General features: G+C 38.8%; 1 protein-coding gene across 1 annotated transcript in view; it reads left to right on the top strand.

The window, feature by feature from the left end:
• Positions 1-22,909, top strand: part of LOC139718155 (uncharacterized) — a 627,192-nt gene that overhangs the window by 62,133 nt on the left and 542,150 nt on the right. Inside the window, exons 2-3 of the mRNA XM_071629640.1 lie at positions 16,183-16,294; positions 19,224-20,240. Coding sequence (XP_071485741.1) covers positions 16,184-16,294; positions 19,224-20,240 — 1,128 coding nt within the window. The 5' untranslated portion in view covers position 16,183. The remainder of the gene's footprint in view (positions 1-16,182; positions 16,295-19,223; positions 20,241-22,909) is intronic.

Below are 22,909 nucleotides of genomic sequence, written 5' to 3'. Positions count from 1 at the left end.
ATGGCTAAACATCACCGAATATCGCTTCGCGTCCACAATGCATTGCGAGAACGTTGACTTCCGATGACGTATTTGTCCACAATGCATTGCGAGAGCGTTGACTTCCGATGACGTATTTTTCCGCGGGGCTTTCGAATTGCGGTCAGAGTGACATTCCAGTAGATTAGATAAGGGTCAACCACCCACTGTTTTACGACGGCGGCATCACAGCTTACTTCTAAAGGAAAGTGAGCGTTGTATCTCCATGTGTTTGAAGCTCCTTGGACCGACTAAGTTGGTGTATCTTGACTCCTGCAGTTGTTACCTTCAAACCTGATGCACTTGTACACAAAAGTGTACATTATTGCACCTCAGTAGTGTGTGGAACTGAATAAACAACAAAATCAAATAGAAAAAAAACCCCACCTGTTTGCATGTTTTTACATTTTTTTAATCTCCCCCAGGTGTTTTGATCTGTTGAAACATTAGTCTGTCTATTTCATTGAATACATTCTTGTCAGAATAAATTTAGGTGTGCAATTTACAGTGCACTAAAAAGCAAGGTGCAGTGTTATTGTGTAATGCCTATACTGTGGACATGTGTCACTATTGATTAATGTGTAATTCATTAAGTTCGTGCATATTTGTGCCAAGTTCATGGCTGGCTGCTTGTGGCATGTCGCACTGTGTGGATTACATGCTACATAATATTAGTGTTCCCCATTGTTTATTGTGTTTTCTACTCTGTCTCTCTCATTTGGGCATGTTTATATGGAGAGAAGTTTTTTTTTTCTTCTTCTTCTTAAAGTCTGTTCTTTGCTTCATCAGTTAGCCTTTCACAAGCGCCCAAACTTCTTTGCACAATATTCATTCGTTTATTTATTTATTTATCTATTTATTGATTGATTGATTGATTGATTTATTTATTGTTATCTATTTTTTTTTGGGAGGGGGTGGGGCTCATAGTTTAAGGGAGATAAAAACATTTCAAAGCTCTTATCTATTGCAATTCATGGGTCCAATCAGCTAGACCAACTCGGGTCCAGTATCAGAATTTGGGCATTTCTGTTACTTTCTAGCAAATGACTGTGCACAGAGAATGTGATTGGTGTGTGTGTGAGCGCTCCTTGACCTTATTCAGACACACTAAATAAAGAGTCTTTGGTTTGGCTTTGATTACATCCAATTTGCACACACTGAATGCCAAATAAGTCAAATTAGATACAGTGCAGCAAATTGAATGCAGGGTCCATGAAATGTGACAATTCACGGACTTCAAGTTAGGGTTGTTAAACAAAGATGTCAGCAGTAACAAACTTTTTTTTAAAGGTATAGACCAATCATAGTGGCACAGCATTCAAACTTTTTGGAGGTACAAACTAATCATAACAGCACAGCATTCAAAACTTTGTGTGAATTGAGCTGTAATGGCTTGGAAGTTGTCTGATAAAGCAATGATTTAAAACAATCTGCAGAAATGTAAACAAAGCCTACACTGGGGATGGCACACCCCTAGATAAAGTTGAGTGTGCTGTTAGATCGAAAACCTTCTGCAGAGGCATTTGAACTTTGACCCCTGAAATATCACGAAACTGTCAAATGCTTTTATACTGCTGTGAAATCTCAGCAGAACACATGAAAAGATCTTTAAATGAGATCATTCCCAGTGAGAAAATTTGATGTGTTTGGGGGGGGGGAGGCAGAGAAACTATTTTCAGTGAGTACCGTAAACCCATAAACATTCGCGGCATGAAACTTTTGTGACTTGGAACTGACAGCCTTTTTTGCATCATGAAAGTTTGGTGAATTGCCTCTGACATTCAGTGCGTCGCGTAGACAAAAACTTTCATGTGCATTTCACCTTCGGGAATCGTGGCTCCTTGTAGAATTTGCGAAAGTTTCATGCATGCGAAAATTTGTTTTTTCGGAATAGGCACAGCATGTATGTGATTTTGTCTTTAGTTGTTTTTCTCCTACTAGAGTGTTCCTTTTGATTTCTGAGAATGGCAAAGGGGCTCACTGGTAAAATGGACCGTCAGTGCATTACACTCAGACGTATTATTCATTGTGACTACAAATTTGGATGCCTGAGTCATATCGGGGTGACACAGTTGTCCTCGGAAGGCCTATCATGACCTACCTGCTAGGCTTGGCTGCGCGGATGGATCACTCATACCTCTTGTCAGGGCAGGATGTTTGTAGTAGTAAGCAGTAAGTAGTGTTTTCAGCTGGAAATGGAGCCAATTCTGTGAATCGTAAGAAGTGTGGAAACTATCTTCATTCAAAGAGAAAGACACATGCATTTTATGGGGGTTAAAACTTCTAAGTTAAAAGCCCTGTGGTGAGCTGGTGTATCTGGAAGAATGTTCTTATAGTGGACTTGGAAATGATGATACAGGCTGGTTGATCTCAAGATATCTGTTGGAACATTCTGAGACACTTCAGGGTGAGTGTACATTCAAGGACAATGGGGTACAGAGTAAAAGCTCAGAGTATCATTCAGCAAATCATTTTGTATGGATGTCAGTGCACTTTTTCCTGGCTTGATATCACACCTTCCTGATACCCTGGGATCGCCGTCCAGGGTACAGTTGTATTGAATTCCCCTCCCGTCCCCTGTTGGGAATCTACCTCAGAGGGGGGTGGGACGAGTTCCAGCAGTGAGTGGGGGGCTCATCATATTTGGGTGTCGGTTCCTGTGTGGCACTCCAGCGGAACGGTGAGTGGACGACGCACTTTAAAAGTCGGGAGATGACGTGCTTCCCCCGTCGTCTTCGGTGGCTCCAGGACGCGCTCGGCTTCCTGTAACTCACACGAGAATGACAGAGTGACTCCTCAGCACGTTGTGAGTCATGGGAGGATGGGGAGGAAAGGGTGCTGGTCGGGGATTATCCCTATAACTGTACGACACTTCTGTGTTGCCTGCATGCTGTGAAGATAGAATGTGACAGGGTTGAGAGCAGGGCAGAGTTGAACTCAGGACGCAGAATACCCGTGGTCTGTTTCCATTCAAACCAGTGATCTGTTTCCATGCAAACATAAGTGTTGTGATACCAATTGATAAGCCATCCTCAAATGGGGTAAAGATATATTACTGTAAGTTAGTCTTTAATTCTTTAGTAGTAGCAGCCCCTTTTCACCCCCTCCAGAAAATCAGTTATTGTTACATCAGTAACATTAGCTCGAATGTATCTAGCTGTTCTGACTGTGAAAGTAGAAAAGTGTCTTGAAAAGAGATTGATTCAAAGTATACTGTATACGCGGAATATTTCACAAGTTTCGCCAGTCAGCTGCTATTCGCGAAATTAAAAAAATGCGAAAATATTGACTCTATTGACCCGATATGATTGTGAGGTTTGGGTATACGTTTCTCTGTTCAGTACAGGATTCCACGATCGCGAATTTAACCACTGGTAAAATTGTCTGGAAGTCCCGATTCACAAAAATTTAAACTCGCGAAGTATATGGTGCATACAGTATTTCAGCTTACTGAGGGATTGTACAGCAGGTTGCATTGTACATTCTCATTGTTAGATGGTTGTAGAGCGTCATTCAAGTGAGTGTATTCTGTCTTGTTTTGTTTTTGATTCAGGAAAATAACTTGTTGTCACTGGAAATCGCTGTAGGCATTAAAAAAACGAAAAGAGAACCCAAACGGATTGAATGTCGAGGAAATATCACAAATCTCATTGCGAGCTTTTAGTGTGAACGGTGTCATGAAATACCCAATGCACTGTCATGTGTGTCTCATGTGACCTTGAAACAAATTTCCAGTCTCTTCCCTGTTGGAGATGTGTATGCGCAGAGCTCACCTCAGAGAATTGTACTTTCAGGTCAGAAATACCACGCTATTTTGTGAATGGTATCTATTACCTTGATATATCACCAATGAAAACGGTGACAACAAATTACCGTGGTATTTGATACCATCATAATTCAAATGTGCATTCACCTAATAGTAGGTTTGAGATTGTAGGGGGATCTGAGTGGGTAGGTTCTAGTGTAACCTAGCTTCTTGCTGCTGCAGCTCAGTGAATTTCCAAGAGCCTCATTCCCTTCTTGGCACTAACCCAACTTACAGGTTGTCAGTTCAGGTGGATACAGACTTTTTGATTCCAAGAGTCAGCCAGAGTCCATCCTATTGCTTTTGAATACTCAGGGGCAGGAACATTAATCCAGTTTGTGGCAAAATGCTGTGTCAGCCTGGATAGAGGCTAATCAGACCAAGTGTTCATGTGAAGGAGAGATCCCTGTGCCAGTATAGAGTACCAAAGTATGATGTCATAGCCATTCATCGCCATGGAAACTGGTTCCAAACAACCTCATGTGGCCTGAGTGTTTATCCACACACCTGGTCCCAATCCAAGCTATATAACAAAATGCTGTGACTTCATCATTGAGGTACTCCTCAAAACAAGCCAGTTTTTATTGGTTTTTTTATTGTTCTTTTTAAGATTTACTGTTCTTTTCGATATTGAGAGAATTTACATCAGAAATGTAAAATTAATGTAGATAGAGTGCATGTAGAAATATTAACAGAACACACATCAGTGAAGTTTGAGGAAAAGTGGACAATGCACTTTAAAAAGTTACAATTTTTTAAAAGTTTGAGTAGAATAAATGCTGTCAATTGCTAGAATAGAAGAATTAAGGCGACATCACAGCCCATGATGTCATGTTAGTGGAAAGATGTTAATATTATTAAAAAAAAATCCAACATATTTTTCATTTTCTAGTGTAATAGAAGAGCATTTGATGTACCATCTTCAGGAGGCAAGAGAAATAATATCACTGTCAACATTACACATTATGTCAATAGGAAGCTGAGGAGATGTGTACATACTATTGGTATTTTAAAATGAAATCCAATTTTCCTCAAATTCACTCCTGTATTCTGATATTTCTGCATACACTGAGTGCACATATTTTTATGTTGGGAGTGAATTCCCCTTTAAAAACATTGGGGTGGGAATCAGAGTATTAAGTTCTGCAAAATTTCATTATATTAGGGATGAACTTCCCATGGCAATCCATTTTGTTGATCTTGTCATATACTTTTCTAGTATACATTTGTATTTGCAGCATAAAATCAATGTTCCCTGCACCATATGTTAACATGGATTTCCTTTTCATTATAAATACACTGTACTTTTACCAACTAACACTTGTGTTCCCAAACTGTAATTCCACACATCCCATATTTTTCGTGACTGTTTGGGTTGATACGAGTCCATAGCCAAAGTCATAAAGATACATGCAAAATTTAGTTATTTGATACTTAAATACTGTATCTTTATGGTTGGATCAAATCAGATTGAAATTGCAGCAAGTGAAGTTTAACCAAAAGTGACCAAAAATGATAACTAGAAATCTGATTTTCTTGCACATGGCAGTGTTCATGATGTAGCATATTTTCACAATTAAATGTTTAGATACAACATCAGAATATATTTCATTAATACCACGGTTTCAATGCACACACACACAAGGCCATGTGTGATTGCGGATCAAGTATGTTGAAAAAATAAATAAATATGAATCATCATTAAATTTATATCTAGTCATGCAACTATTTGTGCATGATTCCCCTTCCATCCCCCACCCCCACAAAAAAAAAAAATAGGAAAAGAAATACACTCATTCAGAATCATTATAGTCACAGAGTCAAAGAGAAAAAAACAAGAAACAAAACAAATCGTATATCTAAATGTATTATGTGTCTGTATTTTCCTGATATCTGTCAAATTATGTTTGTTACTAGTTTGACTTTAAAGGGACTGTACAGTACTGGTTGAGGTAGGGATTCATGTTTTGAACATTCCTAAGTGAGATAATGAAAAGCCTCTTATGAAATATGAAAGAGCATGTAATTTTAAGAAGGATTCAACGTTTATTTGATGAAAATTGGTTTTCAAATGGCTGAGATATCCAAAAAAGTGCTAATAATAAAAGGCGACATGCCCCAACTTTATTAGTATATCTTTGTTTCACCTTGTTTTTGGATATCTCAGCCATTTCAAAACCGAATTTCATCAAATAAACTTTTGATACCCCTTAGAACCGCATGCTCTTTGACATCTCATAGAGTAGTTTCTGAATATCTCACAAAATGTTAAAAGCCAAATCTTCACCTCGACCAGAACTGTACACACCCTTTAAATCGTATATCTACATCTGTAAATGTATTATGTGTCTGTATTTTCCTGATATTTGTCAAATTATGTTTGTTACATGTTTGACTTTAAAGGGGAAGTTCACACATCTGCGATTATACTGAAAACACATTCTACTGATGTACCAGGGTAATTTATTTTTCATGCCCTCTGCATGGAAGAGCTGGGTTAAATGCTTGTTTGATGTCCCAGAAAAATGAAATTTTATGATCCACAAGTCTGTTTGGGAAAGCTGCTTCTTTAATTGTAGAACAGAGTGTGTGTAATAGCATGGTTGGAAACTTGAGAGCCAGGAGTTCTATTTGTTGGGGATATCTTACTGTCTTAAAATAGCATGCACTATCTTGTGGGATTCAGAGTACACAACTGATTAGGGCCAAGCTGGTGAAAACAATAAGATCTCTCCATTGTACAAACAAAAGTAATGATAAAATGAATGGGTCAAGGTATCTTATAAATATTGTTGTTGTTGTTGTTGTTGTTGCTATTACTATTATTATTATCATTATTGTTGCTTGTTTATTATCATCATAATCATTATTATTGTTATTAGTATTGTTATTATTATTGTTATTATTATTGTTATTATTATTGTTGCTTTTTTATCATCATCATAATTATTATCATTAGTATCATATCGATCATTATTATCTGTATCATCACAAGATATCTCTTGGAGATCAATTTCATGTCAAGTTCCATCCTGGAACCGTGGACTTCAAGTATTTTTCTGACGATTTTTGCTGTCCCCAGCAATGCTGCTTTTCAGAGCGTTTGAACTCGGTCGGGCACACCTGACATTGCCCATGTAACGTTGTAGCTGGTTTTGCGTTGTTCCGAGTATTCCAATTATGATATGGAACACCTTCGTTTTCACATTCCACAGGTGGCAATGTTCTCTGGCCAGGTCCTGGTACTCTTCTATCTTTCCAGACTTCTCCTTCTCAGCTACTCTGCTGTCTCCCGGTACAGTGACATTGATGCTCGTGCAATTGTTGTAATTCTTCTTCTTCTTCTTCTTCTTGAAACATGAAATATGTTTCCATTTTGTAGTATGAACAAGTGAACAATTGATATGTGTTGTGTTCACACAGTAGAGCACATGCCGGAAAAAGGCAGGCACTAAACAAGGGCAGATGTCTTTCCTTTATTACTGTGCATGTCTTTTGTTTTCTTTCTTTGTCTTTCTTTTTGGATGCTGCGATAATCTGTCAATCTTTCAGACTGGCAATCACAAATTGCCAGTTGCAAGCATGCCAGCTCAAGTCCATTCCGGATCGCTAGAACATATCATCGTAAGACTAGTCGCGAGTCTCGGCAGTGATTCACACGGATGAATCAGCCCTGTCATTTTCTTTCTTTGAGATCCAGGAACAAGTGATGAGCAGATATCACAGAAGGACAACACAGGAAGACGGTCCCATTGCACTCTTTATGTAACCCTTCTCCCCCTTTTGCTTGTCCCCTCCTCCCCCCCCCCCCCCCCCCCCCCCCCCCCCGTCCCCATCTTCCCCCACCCCCATCATCGCATCAAGAATGGTTGCATCATTGTAGGTGGTATTCTTTTACATGATTTGATGTGCACATGATTTTAATCTGCACACAGGGGGTGCAAGTGTGTTTTTAAAATGCTCCATAAGAAAGCACATATATCTGAAGACTATGAGAAGACTTTGCTGTGATCAAATTATTTCAGATTTTTCAAATAAATCTCATCAGTGGTCAAATGGAAATCATATTCTGGCTTTCCAGCTTTTTTAACCAGGATAAAACACTTTGACCAAAGGCTATTGTATAAAGTTATCCATGCAACATGTACTTGACCCATTAAATGTATATCTTGTAGGTAATGATAAAAGTAAAAGAGATTAAAAAAGAATAAACTAATATTTGCTCTTACCACAGATGTCACGCAACCTACCCTAGCTGTCTTCCGCCCCCCAAAAAGCAACTCTGAATAAATATGATAATTCTCAAACTGGGGTTATCATAACAATTTTTAGACATCTCTGCCTTCATCCTCTATCATACTTCCCACATCTTCAGTTTCATTTGCTGAGACTTCCACCATTGAAGGTATATCTATTTGTGCCATCAGGGAATTGATATTGTTTAAATGTGCACCATTGACCTTGATGTATAGCTAATAAGTTTTCCTCCTCTTGACCTAGGTTTTTAAACCCACCTATAAGTCGGTTCAAGGTCAGTCATAGGAGTTCAAAAGGTGTTGCCTGCCCTTTTGATCAGCTTTGAGTCCTTGATTGATGCAAGTATGGATAATGACTGTAACTGTGAGAAATTGAACAAAGATGCTTCATCTAGAGGTGAATTGGATGTAAGACTTGACCGTACATCTGTTTCCTGTAACAAAGACTTACATGTTTGGAATAGTAAAGTTTGTCTGATGACCTTAACAATGTTAGGGGCCCTATTAATGAGGAAGGTGCTAGGGTAAAGGGTATTCATATCAGGGAAGAGCTCATTTTAATTTTTTTTTTTTTTTTTTGGTCAATTTCAATTTCAATTTCAATTTCAACGTATCACAGCATGAATGAAATGCTATCACAATGGAACAGTGAACTACTAATTTCACAGCCTGCAGTATCATTTACAAATGGCTTGAAGTGACCCAAATTGTAACTTTCTGTGGGATACCTATTTTAACCCGTTGAGGACGAGTCCCGAGTATACTTGGGCTGGTGCCTATGGGAAATGCATGTCATAGCAAAATCAGCAGATCCTCGATGGGTTAAGTTTGATGAGGAATTCTCACAGTTATATCAATGTTTAAGCCAAAATTTGTAGGAAACCGATAATGTCTATAAAGGAGATGAACTGCCTCTTTCTTGGGCATTTGGTGAATAAGAAAAAAAGTCTTAAAATTGATGTAACAAATTTGTAAACATAAGATATACTTCTCTGAAATATATATATATTCTGTTTGGATTATTTTAGACAAATCATATCCTATTGAAAATAACTCGTCATTTGCATAAGCCACCCTGTGTTATAGATTCAACACGTTGTGTCTTTAGACTGTCCGCATCGCTTGTGGATGTTAAACCGAAAACTCGCGCAACTGCAGCAAGATTTATGCCGGGAAAAGGGATGGTTGAGTGCTGGCCGCTGAGCTTTATGTCGTAGGTATTGACGGTGCGTGAGAGGGATTGACAATGACACGAGCCTGACTGCATAATGAGTTGACGATCAGAGTCGACCGCCTACGAGTGAGACGGGTCAGTGCTGGGGCCTTCTTCAAAGACCAGCGAAGCAGCAGTAGTTATTGCGGGAATAATCTTACTTCTCCTCAAGTCAACTGCTTTAAAAAAGAAGAAAAAAAAAACGCCAAACAAACAGGAAAATAGCATTTTCCTCCTGAAATCCTCCAAGTTGTGAATCATTTGCATATCATATCTTGACTCATTTTTCTGTTTGTTTGTGTGCATGTTCTTGTCTTTTTGTATGCATGTATTTATGTGTGTATATGTGCGCAAGGAAATCAAGAACTTTGCAGCAAAATGTTTTCGTTGTGTGGGATGCGAGGCATTTCTTTATGAGTTTGTTGGACAAACACATGATAGGGATTTTGAAATGTTTACCTCGGCAGTTGTGGCATGAATGGGGGCAGGATGTAGAGTTTGGTTGGACACAGTGATGCATGAAACACCTTGAATACAAATGTGCCTGGGAGATAGATGTGGAATAAGCCTTTATGACTGATTATTATTTATGATCATGGATTATCTACCTTCAAATGTCTAGACTATATAGGGGGGTACGTGGATGTGGGATGAATGAGAATCATGTGTTACAATTCATGCCCTGTTTACTTTGTATTTTGCAGACCATAACATGCAAGGAAAAAGAGAGAAAGAAAATGAAGGAGGAGGCTTAACAATCACATGCAAACACGATACAAACACATACACTAAAAAACATGCATCATTTCCAGTACGTCTGTAGAAACCTTCATAGCTGAAATGACAAATTCAGTTCAATTCAAATATATCATTTATTTCCATCCAACGAGAGTGAAACAAAATACAAGGCATACATTACACAAATCGTATTGGTTTATCGATTTATAAGAAGTACATAATGCAGTCATTCACCCTACGCCCAGAAAAGTAATAAGAAACAAACCAAAAACAAAACAGCAAATCTAACCATAACAAACCATTTTTATAGTGCAGTGTGAAAGCATTGAACACCCTTTAAATCTAAATTTGCTGCAAACCATCCCAGGTACTGGCAAGTGTGTTAACAAATCGCACTTCCTGTTGTGAAATGGAATAATACCATCAGAATTTTTCTAAGTGATGGGAAGAATGACGACTGCCACATGCAGGCAGACCTCTGGCTTTGGGTGTGTATTTTTTCCCCCCAACCTTTTGTCAGGAAATTGGGAGTCAGCTGGAGCTAACACTAGTGTGACTTGATTTGATTTATTGGGTGTTCTGCCTGGTGTTGTTGAACGGATGCGAAAAACCTGCAGCGTCGTTAACATTTTGACATTACGACCATCAACTGATCCACTACCTCTATACAACATGGTGTATGTAGCCCATGGCTGTATTGGTTCCGTGCCATAAGAAAGCGACAATATTTTTTACAGTGAATTATATCTGAATGTCATGGTATACTACACATTATTATTACATGTCAGCAAGCTCTGAGGCTGTGATAATTGAATGTTTATCAGTTTGCTTGATAGACAGTGAAATAAAAAGGTTCAACCGTGATAGTGTCCATGACTATTCCTGTGATCATACCAATACAATAACTCTGACACGACCAATGAATGTCCCATACACAAAATTTGAAGAAAAGAAATGCCAAAGTGCTTTTGAATATAGTTCAAAAGTTGTAAAATTGATAGAAATTTGGCTTATGCCTTTGTCCTTTGACTTTTACAAGACCTAACCTTAAAGTAAAGCAGTTTACCTGCCATTTGAAACCTTTTCCGTATGATACTGAGTTTGAGTGCAGTTGCATTTTGATTCTGTAGATTTGGCATTTGACTTTTAATACCTACATTGTGTATCCTGATTTCTCCTTATGACTGCAAATCTAGTCATTCTATGAATTGATGTGTATCATTTCACCTTGAATCAAGTTTCCTTGCTTCAGAATCTGTATTCAAACATTTAAAGGCCAGTGATGATATGCCTTATAATTGCACAAAGCACTGAACCGCTGTCAACGTGGTGTATGTGTAATGATATGATATGCATATTGTCTTCAGGAGAGTCTTTCAAATGTCAGTCAGGTTATTGTCTATGTTTTATACCGCAAACAATCTAATGGAAACACAAATCATCATATTATGCATTGTCTTTCCCATAATGTACTTTGAGACGTGTGACCTTCCTTGATCGCACTTCCATATAAAGACAAGTACACGCAAGGTTACTGTCATCATGTGTACTGGTAATATGCATACACACCGTGTGCGGTCTGCTGCTTGGTTTGCTTCATTGTTCATAAAAGACATCATGGGTATAGTGAGTGTATGCGAGCAGAGACATTCTGAGGTGTACATTGTAATATATGGTACATATAATCACAAGATTAACAGGGTACTCACAATATGAGCAGATGCTCTTGTCCTGCTTGGGTCGCATGAGTTCTAATAGTGGTAGCTTCCTACTTAGGGCTTTGCTTTTCTCAGTAGTGACAGGAGTTTTGCTCAATAATGAATGAATAATATAATCAATTCAAAACATATGGATCTGTTGCTGGGTATATCCCTTGCTTTTTATTTCAAGATAGTAGCCACTGGTAAGGCATTTTGGTATCCTAATGGCGTTGTGGTGTAGGCCTATATTTTAACTGAAAGTAATGCATCATAATCAATGAGAGATGGAATATGCAAAGCATTTCCTGTATTTTCCTTTACTTTAAAGGCATTATTTACCATTTGCAGATGAAATCAAAACCCACCTTTAGTGCTTCAAAGTAGTTCTAAAATGTGAGTTAGGTATAGAAACAATCAATGTAAAAATTGTTATCATTATAATCAATGTTTAAAAAGATATACAAAACGTGAAGAATAGTTATGATAAAATTGTTTCGAGACTAAACCGTCTACAGTTATGGTTTAGCGAGAAAAATAGTGATTTCTCCTTGTATTTTATGCTTTATTGCTAAATTTTTATATTGTAAGATGTTTTGTGATACAAGTGCCCTACACATACATGTAATGCATCAAATGTAATAATTCCCAACATTCTTAAAATCACTGCTCCCAGTGGTAAACAATACCTTTAATCATTTCCGTGATGCACTGAAAAAGATGACATGGTCAAATTGATCCGACAAGTGTTACACTGGCATCATGCATTTTCTTTCAAGATGGATATGGAGAGCCAGAACTGTCATTTTACTATAAAAGAAGCCCATTAATCTTTTCTAGACCTCCCATGGTATCTGCAAATGAGGGACACTTCTCATGAATTCATACAAACAATCACAATGGAGGTAGGATATTATGTACCATTGTCTGCATTTCTACCCATCTGCCTTTTACGAATACGAGTCATTGTCCCAAGTCTCCTTCACTGTTTCATGTTTCTGAAAGTCATCACGTTTCGTTAATTTCCATAATTTGGTACATTGTTACACAAGGTATTGGTTGTATAAATTGTAAAATGTGAGTATAAATGAAAATAACTAATTCCACTGCAGTACAGGTGCTGCATGAGCGTGATAAGATTCATGAAATCATAGCAAGGGTGAGATGTGAAGGGTGCAGGTATCAGGAACAGAATATTTTTGATTTGTTTGAAAGCAAATCCGGAGAATATTTTGACAGGTGCAGTCTTCTTAAGCCCTTTTTACACTTGTGTTTCTTAACCCCGTACTTTCTCTGACCCAGGACTATCGTTAATCCCGTACCAATTTTTTTTTAGCTTTTTACACTCGCCAATAAATCCCGTACTAAGATCTTGTCCCGGGCTAAAGAGAAAACTGACCTTTTTACACTTGTATAATTAGTCCAGTACTTTGTGTGGTTCAGGCTTTGTCTCCGTCGCTTAGCCCCGGATTATTTCTTCGTTCTGTTTACACTCGCTTGCTTGGCACCGCAATTGCGGTGCTAACCCTGCTTTTTTGCAGGGCCAGATAGTACAGGATTATCAGTAGGGCTAGCCCACTTTGGCAAAAGCAAGTGTAAACAGAAAGTGGGCTAAGGAAAGTCCAGTACCAACGGTGGGGCTAAGGCCTCCCTTAGCCCCACCGTTGGTACGGGACTAAGCAAAAATCTGCAAGTGTAAAAAGCCCTATAGAATGAATTTGTATCTGTGCAATATCATGATATTGGCCATCAATTGCAGCGTACAGGTATTTGCAATTGATTCTGTTTTTCCCTTGCAGAGCCAACTTCTAAGAATGGAATGTATGGAGGGTAGAAATAAGTATGTATCATAGATAGCTACAACTTGTAGCATGCTAGCAAGAGAAAGATATAGAGAGAGGGAGAGAGAGAGAAAGAGAGAAAAGAGTTTTGAAGGATGTGAAGGAGGGATGTAATATCATTTAATACGCTTCCATCTGTGGAAATTATGACGGAATTGAGCACGGATACATGGTATGGTTTGAAAACGCTCAGTACTAAATACTATATGGCAGGTTGGCATTACAGGCAGCTGAGTAAATAGTGCATTGCCCATACTTCAGACCGGCTTGAGCTGTCTTGACAATTACTCGCTTGGTGATTTGATGTGAGGAGATCCAGCCCACAACTCATGGATCATTATGTACTCTTCCTGTAATCAGATGATCCAGTGGTTACTGGACTCTGATCGTGGTCTCTGTTTGTTCTGCATTTGTTGTCTGTTGTCGTTTTTCGCCTCAATATCTCCTGTCTTCTGGGGAAAAAAGAACAAACAAACGAACAACAGCAGTCAACAAGCTGATAATGTTTTGATTGTCTATTTCTTCTTACATTTAACTTCGGGACTCTCAAATGTAAGTGAAAACTGATGCTACAGGAATGGATGGATATTGGGGGGGGGGGGGTAATTTAAAAGGCGTTCTGAGCTCATATGGCCTTCTACCACTTACCAATAGATTTTCTCTGTAATAGATAGGTTATCAATGTTGCTGGTTGTAAATATAACTGTAACTGCATGTGGCATTGCTGTGTGTACTTCTCAACCATCCGTCATACACTCTCTGTGCATGTCTGTATGATGAATGACCACTCAATCTTTGATTTTAGTCATTTCTGTTGCATTTAAGTCCAGCTTGCAGTCGAATCATTGGGAAGCTATTAAAGCTCTGCTTTTCCTGTACCTACACTGTGCGGTATTGTGGTGTTTGTGTAGGCACACTTAACATACTTGTATCCCAACAAACACAGAGTGCATATCATGTTAAACATAATGGGCTTATGTTGTCGATGATTTACTGTACTTGTCTCATTCAAACATTGTGCATTTGTTTACACAGTCAAGAACATTATTCATGCATACAACTAAAGCATTATCTTGCAGTCTGATGTTCTAGTTGTTAATTACAGTGTATTCTTACAACAGTGTTTTATCATCTGCAGAAAAAGTTCTTCTCAATGTTGTCTTTTTTCTTTCTAAATACAGCATTGTTGGCTCTACAAAAGTCACACGATATTCCTGAAAACATACTTTCTATTGACAATGCTTGCTCCCAAGAACTATCAGGGATATGAGTATGTGGGGCCACCAATCACAGGGTGCAATTAATTGTTGGTTGTGAAAATGTGTTTCTATGGTTGGCAGTTGTGATAATGGTTAATGCAACATGCTCAAAAATCCTATGTGTTAGTGCCAGTTAAGTGCTGCAATGAGCTTATAAACATTAATTACATGGTACCTTTGATTCTACAGGGTGGGCATGTATACAAGTCATGATTATGTATACATTATGTGTGTGACAGTTTGTTATTTGTGTTCACTGGTGTGAATTTGTGTGTGTGTGTGAGCATTATATTTGGGGGAGTATATCTGTGTTGTATGTTGACACAAGTCTTTCAATAACATACAGATTAAAACATTGAAAAATATGGTAATTCCTGAATGAGTCTTTGTGAATGCAATTTTCTTTTTTATAAACAAAAATGTAAATAAAGGATATTTTAACATTTTTAAAATGGTATGTTGTGTAGGTAATCAGCCTGTACAATATTTTAAGAATTACTCTCAAATTTGATTAATGTAAATTGTGTAATTATTCGATTTTGGAAAGCGAGGAATATAATGAATATAATGAATATTCAAGACTCACTTGTTTTTTTTTTTCTCACATGATTTAGGTTGGACTGAGTACATGTTTCCTCCCCCCCCCCCAAAAAAAAAAAAAAAAAAAAAAATCTTGTGATTAAAGTTATCTACAGATTGTAAGTCACACGTCAAGTCATCAAATGATTTTAACATAATTATTTTGTGCTTATCACGCTATCCTAGAATATGGTATCTCTTTTTTGTCCAGTCTATGGAAGCAGGCCAAATGTGCTTTAGATAATACTTTTTGTTACCACATAAAGCAATGAAGAGAACCTCAAAATAGAATTTGAAGTGTCCTTCAATGAAATTCCCAGGCACTGGATGTTATTTTGTTTGTTTGTTTGTCGTTTTTTTTTGCCATTTCCTTTTGTGTAATCTCAAAGTAAATTGATAATTTTGTGCTTTTCTTGGAAATGGGATAAAGAATACAGGGAACAATGAACATGCTTTCACCCAAAATGTGTAGGGGATCAAAATCAGGCTACTCATGAATAATGCAGTTGGCTGCATGAAAATGAGCAAATATGTAATGGTGTACATATACTGCATTTTGATAGTAAATACTGCCAAATGACATTCTGCTTCCAATCGTTAAGACATCGAGTGCGTTGGTTCTGCAGAATGAATGCCAAGGCACAGTCATGTGACCCATGTTTCAGCTTAATGTCACCAGTTTAGAGATTCACCTCTATTGTGCTTTCCTCTGTGTGAAAATTTGATCTTTTTTTTTTCTTAGTTTATTTCATTTCATTTTTTTCTTCATATTTCAGGATGGCGGGGCGGGAACATCAGGATCATCGAGCCGACGCCCGGCGAAAACGCCAGCCAGCCCAGGAGAGCAAGCATGAACGCAGCACTCCGATCTTTGAAGCACCAGTCCGGGTTAGACAGACCTACTCTCTTACTGATTATTGCAATGCTGGCATTTGCACATATTTACCACTTTAGTTTTCGTCCAAAATATGATGGCACGAACCCTTAGGATTTCTAAGCCTGAAATTGTTTGCGTCTGAAGTCAGCAATGAATGAGTCAGGTCACACAATATGAATGCATGGATGTACATCTTTTAGTTTTCCTCAAATCCATCCACACTCCAAATTTTTGAAGATGAAACTTGTGTGATTGTAGAATACAATTTCATGTGATGCATGAGTGAAAAGTATAAAAGAGATTTAGGATATTGTGAGAATAACATTGGAAGCGCATGCAAATCTTTCTGCATATAAGAATGTTGCCATAGTTGAAATATCACTATTTTTGTACAATATGTATGCATGGCTGTCTACACACAGAAATTCCCATGCCATGATCAAGACCCCGTTTACAGTGTGGGGCCGGGCCCCGCAATTTTGTCCGTTTACACTGCTGGGCTCGGCCGCGCTTTTAATTCAAACCTTTCAATATTTTGTCGTAGTGGCGCTCTGCTTGTAAGCAAACGCAATTTGGTTTGTCTGGTTTTCAGACCCTTTGCCAACTGAATACCGTGGCGACGAAGTCGCCGTTGGGGCAAAGGCCTTCGTCGAAGGAAAAAATCCTTTGCAGGACAAAACCACCTTAAACTATGCTAGTTTTTGACGTTGAAGGGGTTAATATCCTGATTAGCGAAATAGTACAGGCAGAGGGTTTGGAAGCCAGATTAAAATTGGCCGCGCATTTGGCCCAGTTTGCGTGTACACTGAGAAAAGGCCGAGACCACCTCCAGAGTGAGGCCAAATGCGAGGCCAATTTTGGCCTCGCATTTGGCCTTTTGCGCGTTTACATTGAAGTGGGGCTGGGCCGGGCCGCGGCTCGGCTGTGGCCGAGCCTCAGAGCCGAGCCTCGCACTGTAAACGGGGTCCTATTCTGGACATTTAGGTTTGAATTCATTTGTACACACTCAGGACCTAGTAATGAGGTATTCGATTTACCCTTCACCTGTCGAATTTCCCTCAGTTCTAAAGAATTTAAGAATGTATTAGGTTGTACCATGTAGGGCATTTTGTAAAATATATTTATAGTCAAGAGGTTATTTCAGACCGACTTCCTTCCTCTAATCAAAAGGGAAGTCCATCCTGAAAAAAAAAAGATGTGAATGGAAGCAGAAATATTAGAGAAACAGAACAGTGAAATTTTGAGCAAATTCTGATCAAAACTAAGAAAGTGCTCAATTAAATACTGTATACGTCATAAAATAGTGAGTCTAACTTTTTTTTTTTGTGAATCTGGACTCTCCGACTATTTTACAAGTGGTTGAATTCACGATTGTTGAGTGCAGAAAATAAAACCCTGCGAAATATATGCCGTATACAGTATAACGAGGGCTAATGAACCACAGAAACTTGGGTGAATGAAACAAGTCCCGACAAGATCATGAGCAACACGTACCTTCAAACAAAGAAGGTGTCACGATAGTTTTTCTTAGGACTTTTGGAGAAAAAATGGATGTAGGAAGAGCTGGTATGGATGAAGCATTGTTGGCTTTAGGCTTCTTTTCCTTTAAATGCATTTAATGTAAAGAAAATAGATCACTACAAATCCCTGCTCCAAATTTTTGCGTGATGAATTATTGATTTATGATGTGTTTCGTCATGAATGCCCCCATCAAGAATGAATGTATAAAGAGGATAGCGAGCATTCCTTATTTACTTTTTTTTTTCATGTCAGAATTACAAGGTATGTGTAATTTTATACGCATACATATTCATTTCTTTTTTAGTGTGATTGGTAATGATTATAAGATAGGGTTTTGTTTTTATGAATAAGTTTAATTTCCAGATTTCTTCGATTTATTTCTGGTGAAAAAAATAACAACTTCAGGTTAATATATAAGAAAAAAAAATGCTGTATGATTTTTTCGCAATGGTCTGCACTGATTTTCAGTAACAGTATTTGCAGTCACAACATTGCAATACCTTGGTCTTTCATATCTGATTTTTTTTTTCTGAGCTGTTGCCATGGTAGCAACAACTAATTATAAGTTAATCATTCCAAGCCTCTGTATTGCATACACCCTGGAGTACTCTACTGTGCACATGGTGCATATGGCATTTACAGATTTTACAAAGAAAAATCCTGCTACTTGCCTATTAGGACTTAATCAGACATTGCTTTAAAGTCTAGATTAGAGTTTGGATTGTCCAACAATACTGATTGTCCAGCATTACTGACATAAGAACATTCCCAGAATTTGCTGCCCCCCCCCCCCCAAAAAAAAAAAAAAAAAGAAGAAGAAGAAAAGAATGTGCTCTGAGAAGCATTGAATACATTTAAATGCTTTGGAGCTGATGATTAAAGAGACTGAAAAAAAAAATCCCTGAAGAATGCAGAAGTGTGCCATGAATATGTTGTGATTTCTTTTATATTTTCAGTATCCTTTTCTTTCTTTCTCTCTCTCTCTCTCTCTTATGCATTCCCAAAAGATATGCATGTACAAGTAACTTGTAATGGGTGCATTTATAGAGTATGGCTAACTTTGATATCATTAAAGATGAAACAAAACTTGAAGAGGATGTGTAAATGCTCTTGTGATAGCAAAATTCCAGATCACAGCAGCACTAAAGGTCAAAACTATCCCTGATGCTATGAACCCCCCCCCCCCCCCCCAAAAAAAAAAAAAAGAAGAAGAAGAGAGAAACACAAATAAGGTGAATCTTGAAAAAGCTACCTAGGCACCACATAGGATCAACAAGACAGTGAAAGATTTTCTTTTGCCTGTGCCATATGACTTAATAGGATTAGGAAAAAAATCCTTTGCCTTAATCCACAAAATGTAAATCCTCAGACTTTGCTCTCAAAACTTGAGAATTCTTTTGCTATTATGTTTCTTTGCAGTCAAACGTGAAGGATGACCTGAGCTTGAGCATAGAGAAGTCGCTGGGCAGTTACACTCACTTCAAGCTGCCTTTCATCCGTGGTGTTGAGTACCAGCCACAAACCCCGCAGCCAGGGGATGGGAAGAACATCAGCCAGTTCCCCCTCAATGGCCAAATGAAAGGATCTGGAGGATCGACGTCGGGGCAACAATCTTCCAGACCCCACCAGCCCGGTAGTGCGCCGCCGCGACAGGCGGGCCACGCAAAGAACTCGCCGGCGGAAGCGCACAAGCGGAGCCAGTCGAAGCAGGCGCCGGCTGGCGCTTCGTCCGTCAAGGGTGTGAAGCGCGAGCCCGGACCCTCTTCGCAGACGCCGTCATCAACATCACTGTCGTCCTCATCCTCCTCTTCCACGTCCTTGCACAAACCCCCAAGGCCTTCCTCCCACGACAAGGCCAAGGAGGGCAGTAACCAGCGGCGATCTAAGGAAAGTTCTGTTAGGTCATCCAAGCCCCAGTCCTCATCCTCCGCTGCTTCGGAATCAAACAGCTCCCAATCAAGGACATCCTCAAATTTATCATCATCCTCATCATCCAAAGCAAATCACACTTTATCAATGTCATCATCATCATCATTATCATCCGCCAGTGCTCCACGGGTGGGAAGCTCGCGACCCTCTGCAAGTTCTGCCAGCAGAGGAAGTGCTTCTTCCAGCTCAAATGCCTCTGACTCCAAAACTGTTCTCCATGCCAACGGCCTTCTCACGGAGACCACCTCAAATGGCAGCATGGCTAGCTACCCAATGAGGACAGCAAGCATTAAGACTGAACCCAAGGAGTCCAAGAAGGTCTCAAGTGACCAGCGCAAGGAAGCTGCGGTCAGTGGCCAAAGCCACCGGGACACAGAATCTTTGTTCGTGTCACCCATCTCCGAGTCCTTGCGCGATCAAAATGTCCCGTCTTCTGTAAAAGAAGGGAGGAAGGAGCGCGACGGAGAGTCAAAACAGTGGCTCAAACTCAGTATTCCACACTCTAAGGTGAGTGCCGAACACTTGATGAACCCTCAATCATTTTGAAATCAGTTCAGTGTAATTTGGCATGTAAAAGTTAGTTTGTAGATACTGAAAATGTATTCTGATTGTATTTTTTTTTCTTTTATGCATACCCCTCAATTCTGTGTCATTTTTCCATAAGTGGTATACCTAAAGTACAAATATTTGATATGGCATTTCCTTCACTATCATTCTTCATTGAGTATATTTATGTGAATCATTCATCCTAATCACATTGATATGATTACACTCTAGACTAGTATTGATTTTGTTCATTAAACGTCTGGCTGTGTCTATCAGGGCATAGATCACTCTTTTATACCAATATGAGTGTATTATGCAAATCTGGGTCTTAGGTGGTTATGGTCCAGTTCTGGGTTTGGTCTAGTTCTGGGTTTGGTCTGGCTTTGGCCTGGGATTGACTGAGGTGTGGGTTGAGGTGTGATCCGGGTCTGGTCTTATGCAGATCTGGTCTGGGGTTGTCTGGTTTTGGGACTGGCCTGTCTTGTGTCTGGTCTGATCCGGTTTTGGTCTGCATTGGTGTTGGCCTAGGATTTCCTTTGTCTAGGTCTTATCTGGGTTTTGGTATGGGTCTTGTCCAGGTCTGGTTAGGGCCTGTCTGGTCTTTTGTGGGTATGATTATAAATCAGTTTAATTGGTGATATTGAAACACTGATGATTCTGTGCAACTGTGTTGCAGATCAGTGTTAGTTGCTGGAGTGACTTGGGAGATGTTTGATTGTGTTGTGTTTACTAGCAGAACTCTAGAGGGAGCTATTTTCAGATTCACTGCACTGCTGGCAGTCATAGCAGCTAAGCAATCTAATCAGAAGTTTACATGTTTTATTCAACATTTTCAGTGTAGGTGGAGAAATCGTATGATTTTGATAGCGATCACAAAGTGCAAATAGATTAAGAATTTGAAATAATACAATTATACGCAGCCCACAGCGTCACTTTGCCATCCTGAAATGAAAGCTGATTAGTGATTACATTATCAAACATGTTGTAATTCATTACTTGTGGCAAGTCCTTTGACTGTTGGCAGGAAGCCATGCTCCTTAACAAGAAGGAGATAGAGAGGGAGATATATATTATATATACAAGTGTATATATATATATATATATATATATATATATATATATATATATATATATATATATATATAATATATATATATATATATAATATATATATGATATATATATATATATATATATATTATATATATATATATATATAGGGGCAGAGAGGAATATATAGGGAGATAGATAGAGGGAGATAGAAAAAGAGAGAGATATATATATATAGAGAGAGAGGAGGAGAGATGGATGGGGGGGGGGGGACAGGGAGAGGGAGGTGGTGAGGTGGTGGGGCAAAGATTTAAAAAAAAAAATCAGGATAGACCTATCCATGTGACTTTTTTACCCTGGATGTATGTCACTGTGAATCATTATTATGTCTCCTATAGAGTATATGTGTCATGAGGTATTTTTCTGTTTTTTTTCCCCTGTGTTTATGCTTCTCTGTAAGTTTGAAATTACATCTGAAAATGACTCATTTCAAGGTCTCCCAAGCAGATAACAACACCTCCACCTGCTCTCTTTTTATCCCCCCCCCCCCATTTTCTCATGGTTGGGGATGATTTAAGAGCAGAAAAGTTATTTATAACAACAAAGCAATGTATCAATGATGTTGAAGATGACGTTCACGATCTAGTGAAAGCTTATCTTTTTAATGCCTTCAACATTAATAGCTTTTCCCATCTGCGTCAGGTAACTTCGTCAAATGTGAATGATGGATTACTGTGACTGATATTTTGTGTACTCATGAATTCATTTTGTTTTTTTAAATATATATATTTGTGATGAAAAAGCACTCATGTCACTGGGTGATGAATGGGTCAAAAATTGCGTAAGGTGGATTTTAGTGATCCATTTTGATTGATGAATGAAATGAATCGAAATATATTTACAGCTCAGGCAGAGGTGGTTAGATTAAAACTGCCATTGTGTCTTCCAGGACTTTCGGGTTTGCAGCATCACTTCATCAATGGTACGTCTGACTGAATGAAACTTTGATAGAGAGCATAGAGTGTACTGTGGGGCATACATTGTATGTGCTGCGGAATTTTAGCAAGTGCTGCCCATTGTCATACACTCCACCCATTCTATATTCCCCTCCTCAACCTGACAATGTCCCAATAATCTGGCTGGAGGTGCCAGAATGGCTATCCGCGGGTATTTCACAGATCTGCGGAGAGATCACTCATTCCCCCCCTCCCCACTGCCCCCCTTCCCCCCATCAAAAAGTTTTTAGGATGGTGATGTCATTGGCCCCCTTCAGCACTAAACTTGTTGACGTCATAGCTCCGCGTACCTGGGCAGTTGCTAGGCTATGGACTGTTTTTCACTCTTGCTGTCTTTTTTCTATGCCTGTTTTTGTTTTTGTGGCTCAGTTGAAGTTGATGGATCACGTGCAGTTTTCTACCCACATTTATACACCTTTGCTCCCTCTCTTTTGATGATCAACATTAGTTTTCTTTAATGTCCATAGGAATGCAGTCATATTTTAAAGGTCCAGTTTACCTTTGGGAGCAGTGATTTCAAAAATGTTCAAGATATCACATTTGATGCATACATTGTATGTGTAG

This window comes from Diadema antillarum, unplaced genomic scaffold (assembly GCF_040938485.1).
Source record: "Diadema antillarum isolate AM-2024a unplaced genomic scaffold, OU_Dant_1.0 scf00000090, whole genome shotgun sequence".
NCBI lineage: Eukaryota > Metazoa > Echinodermata > Echinoidea > Diadematoida > Diadematidae > Diadema > Diadema antillarum.
Note: the sequence above shows the minus strand (reverse complement) of the source record. Positions and strands in the feature narration are given on the sequence as shown.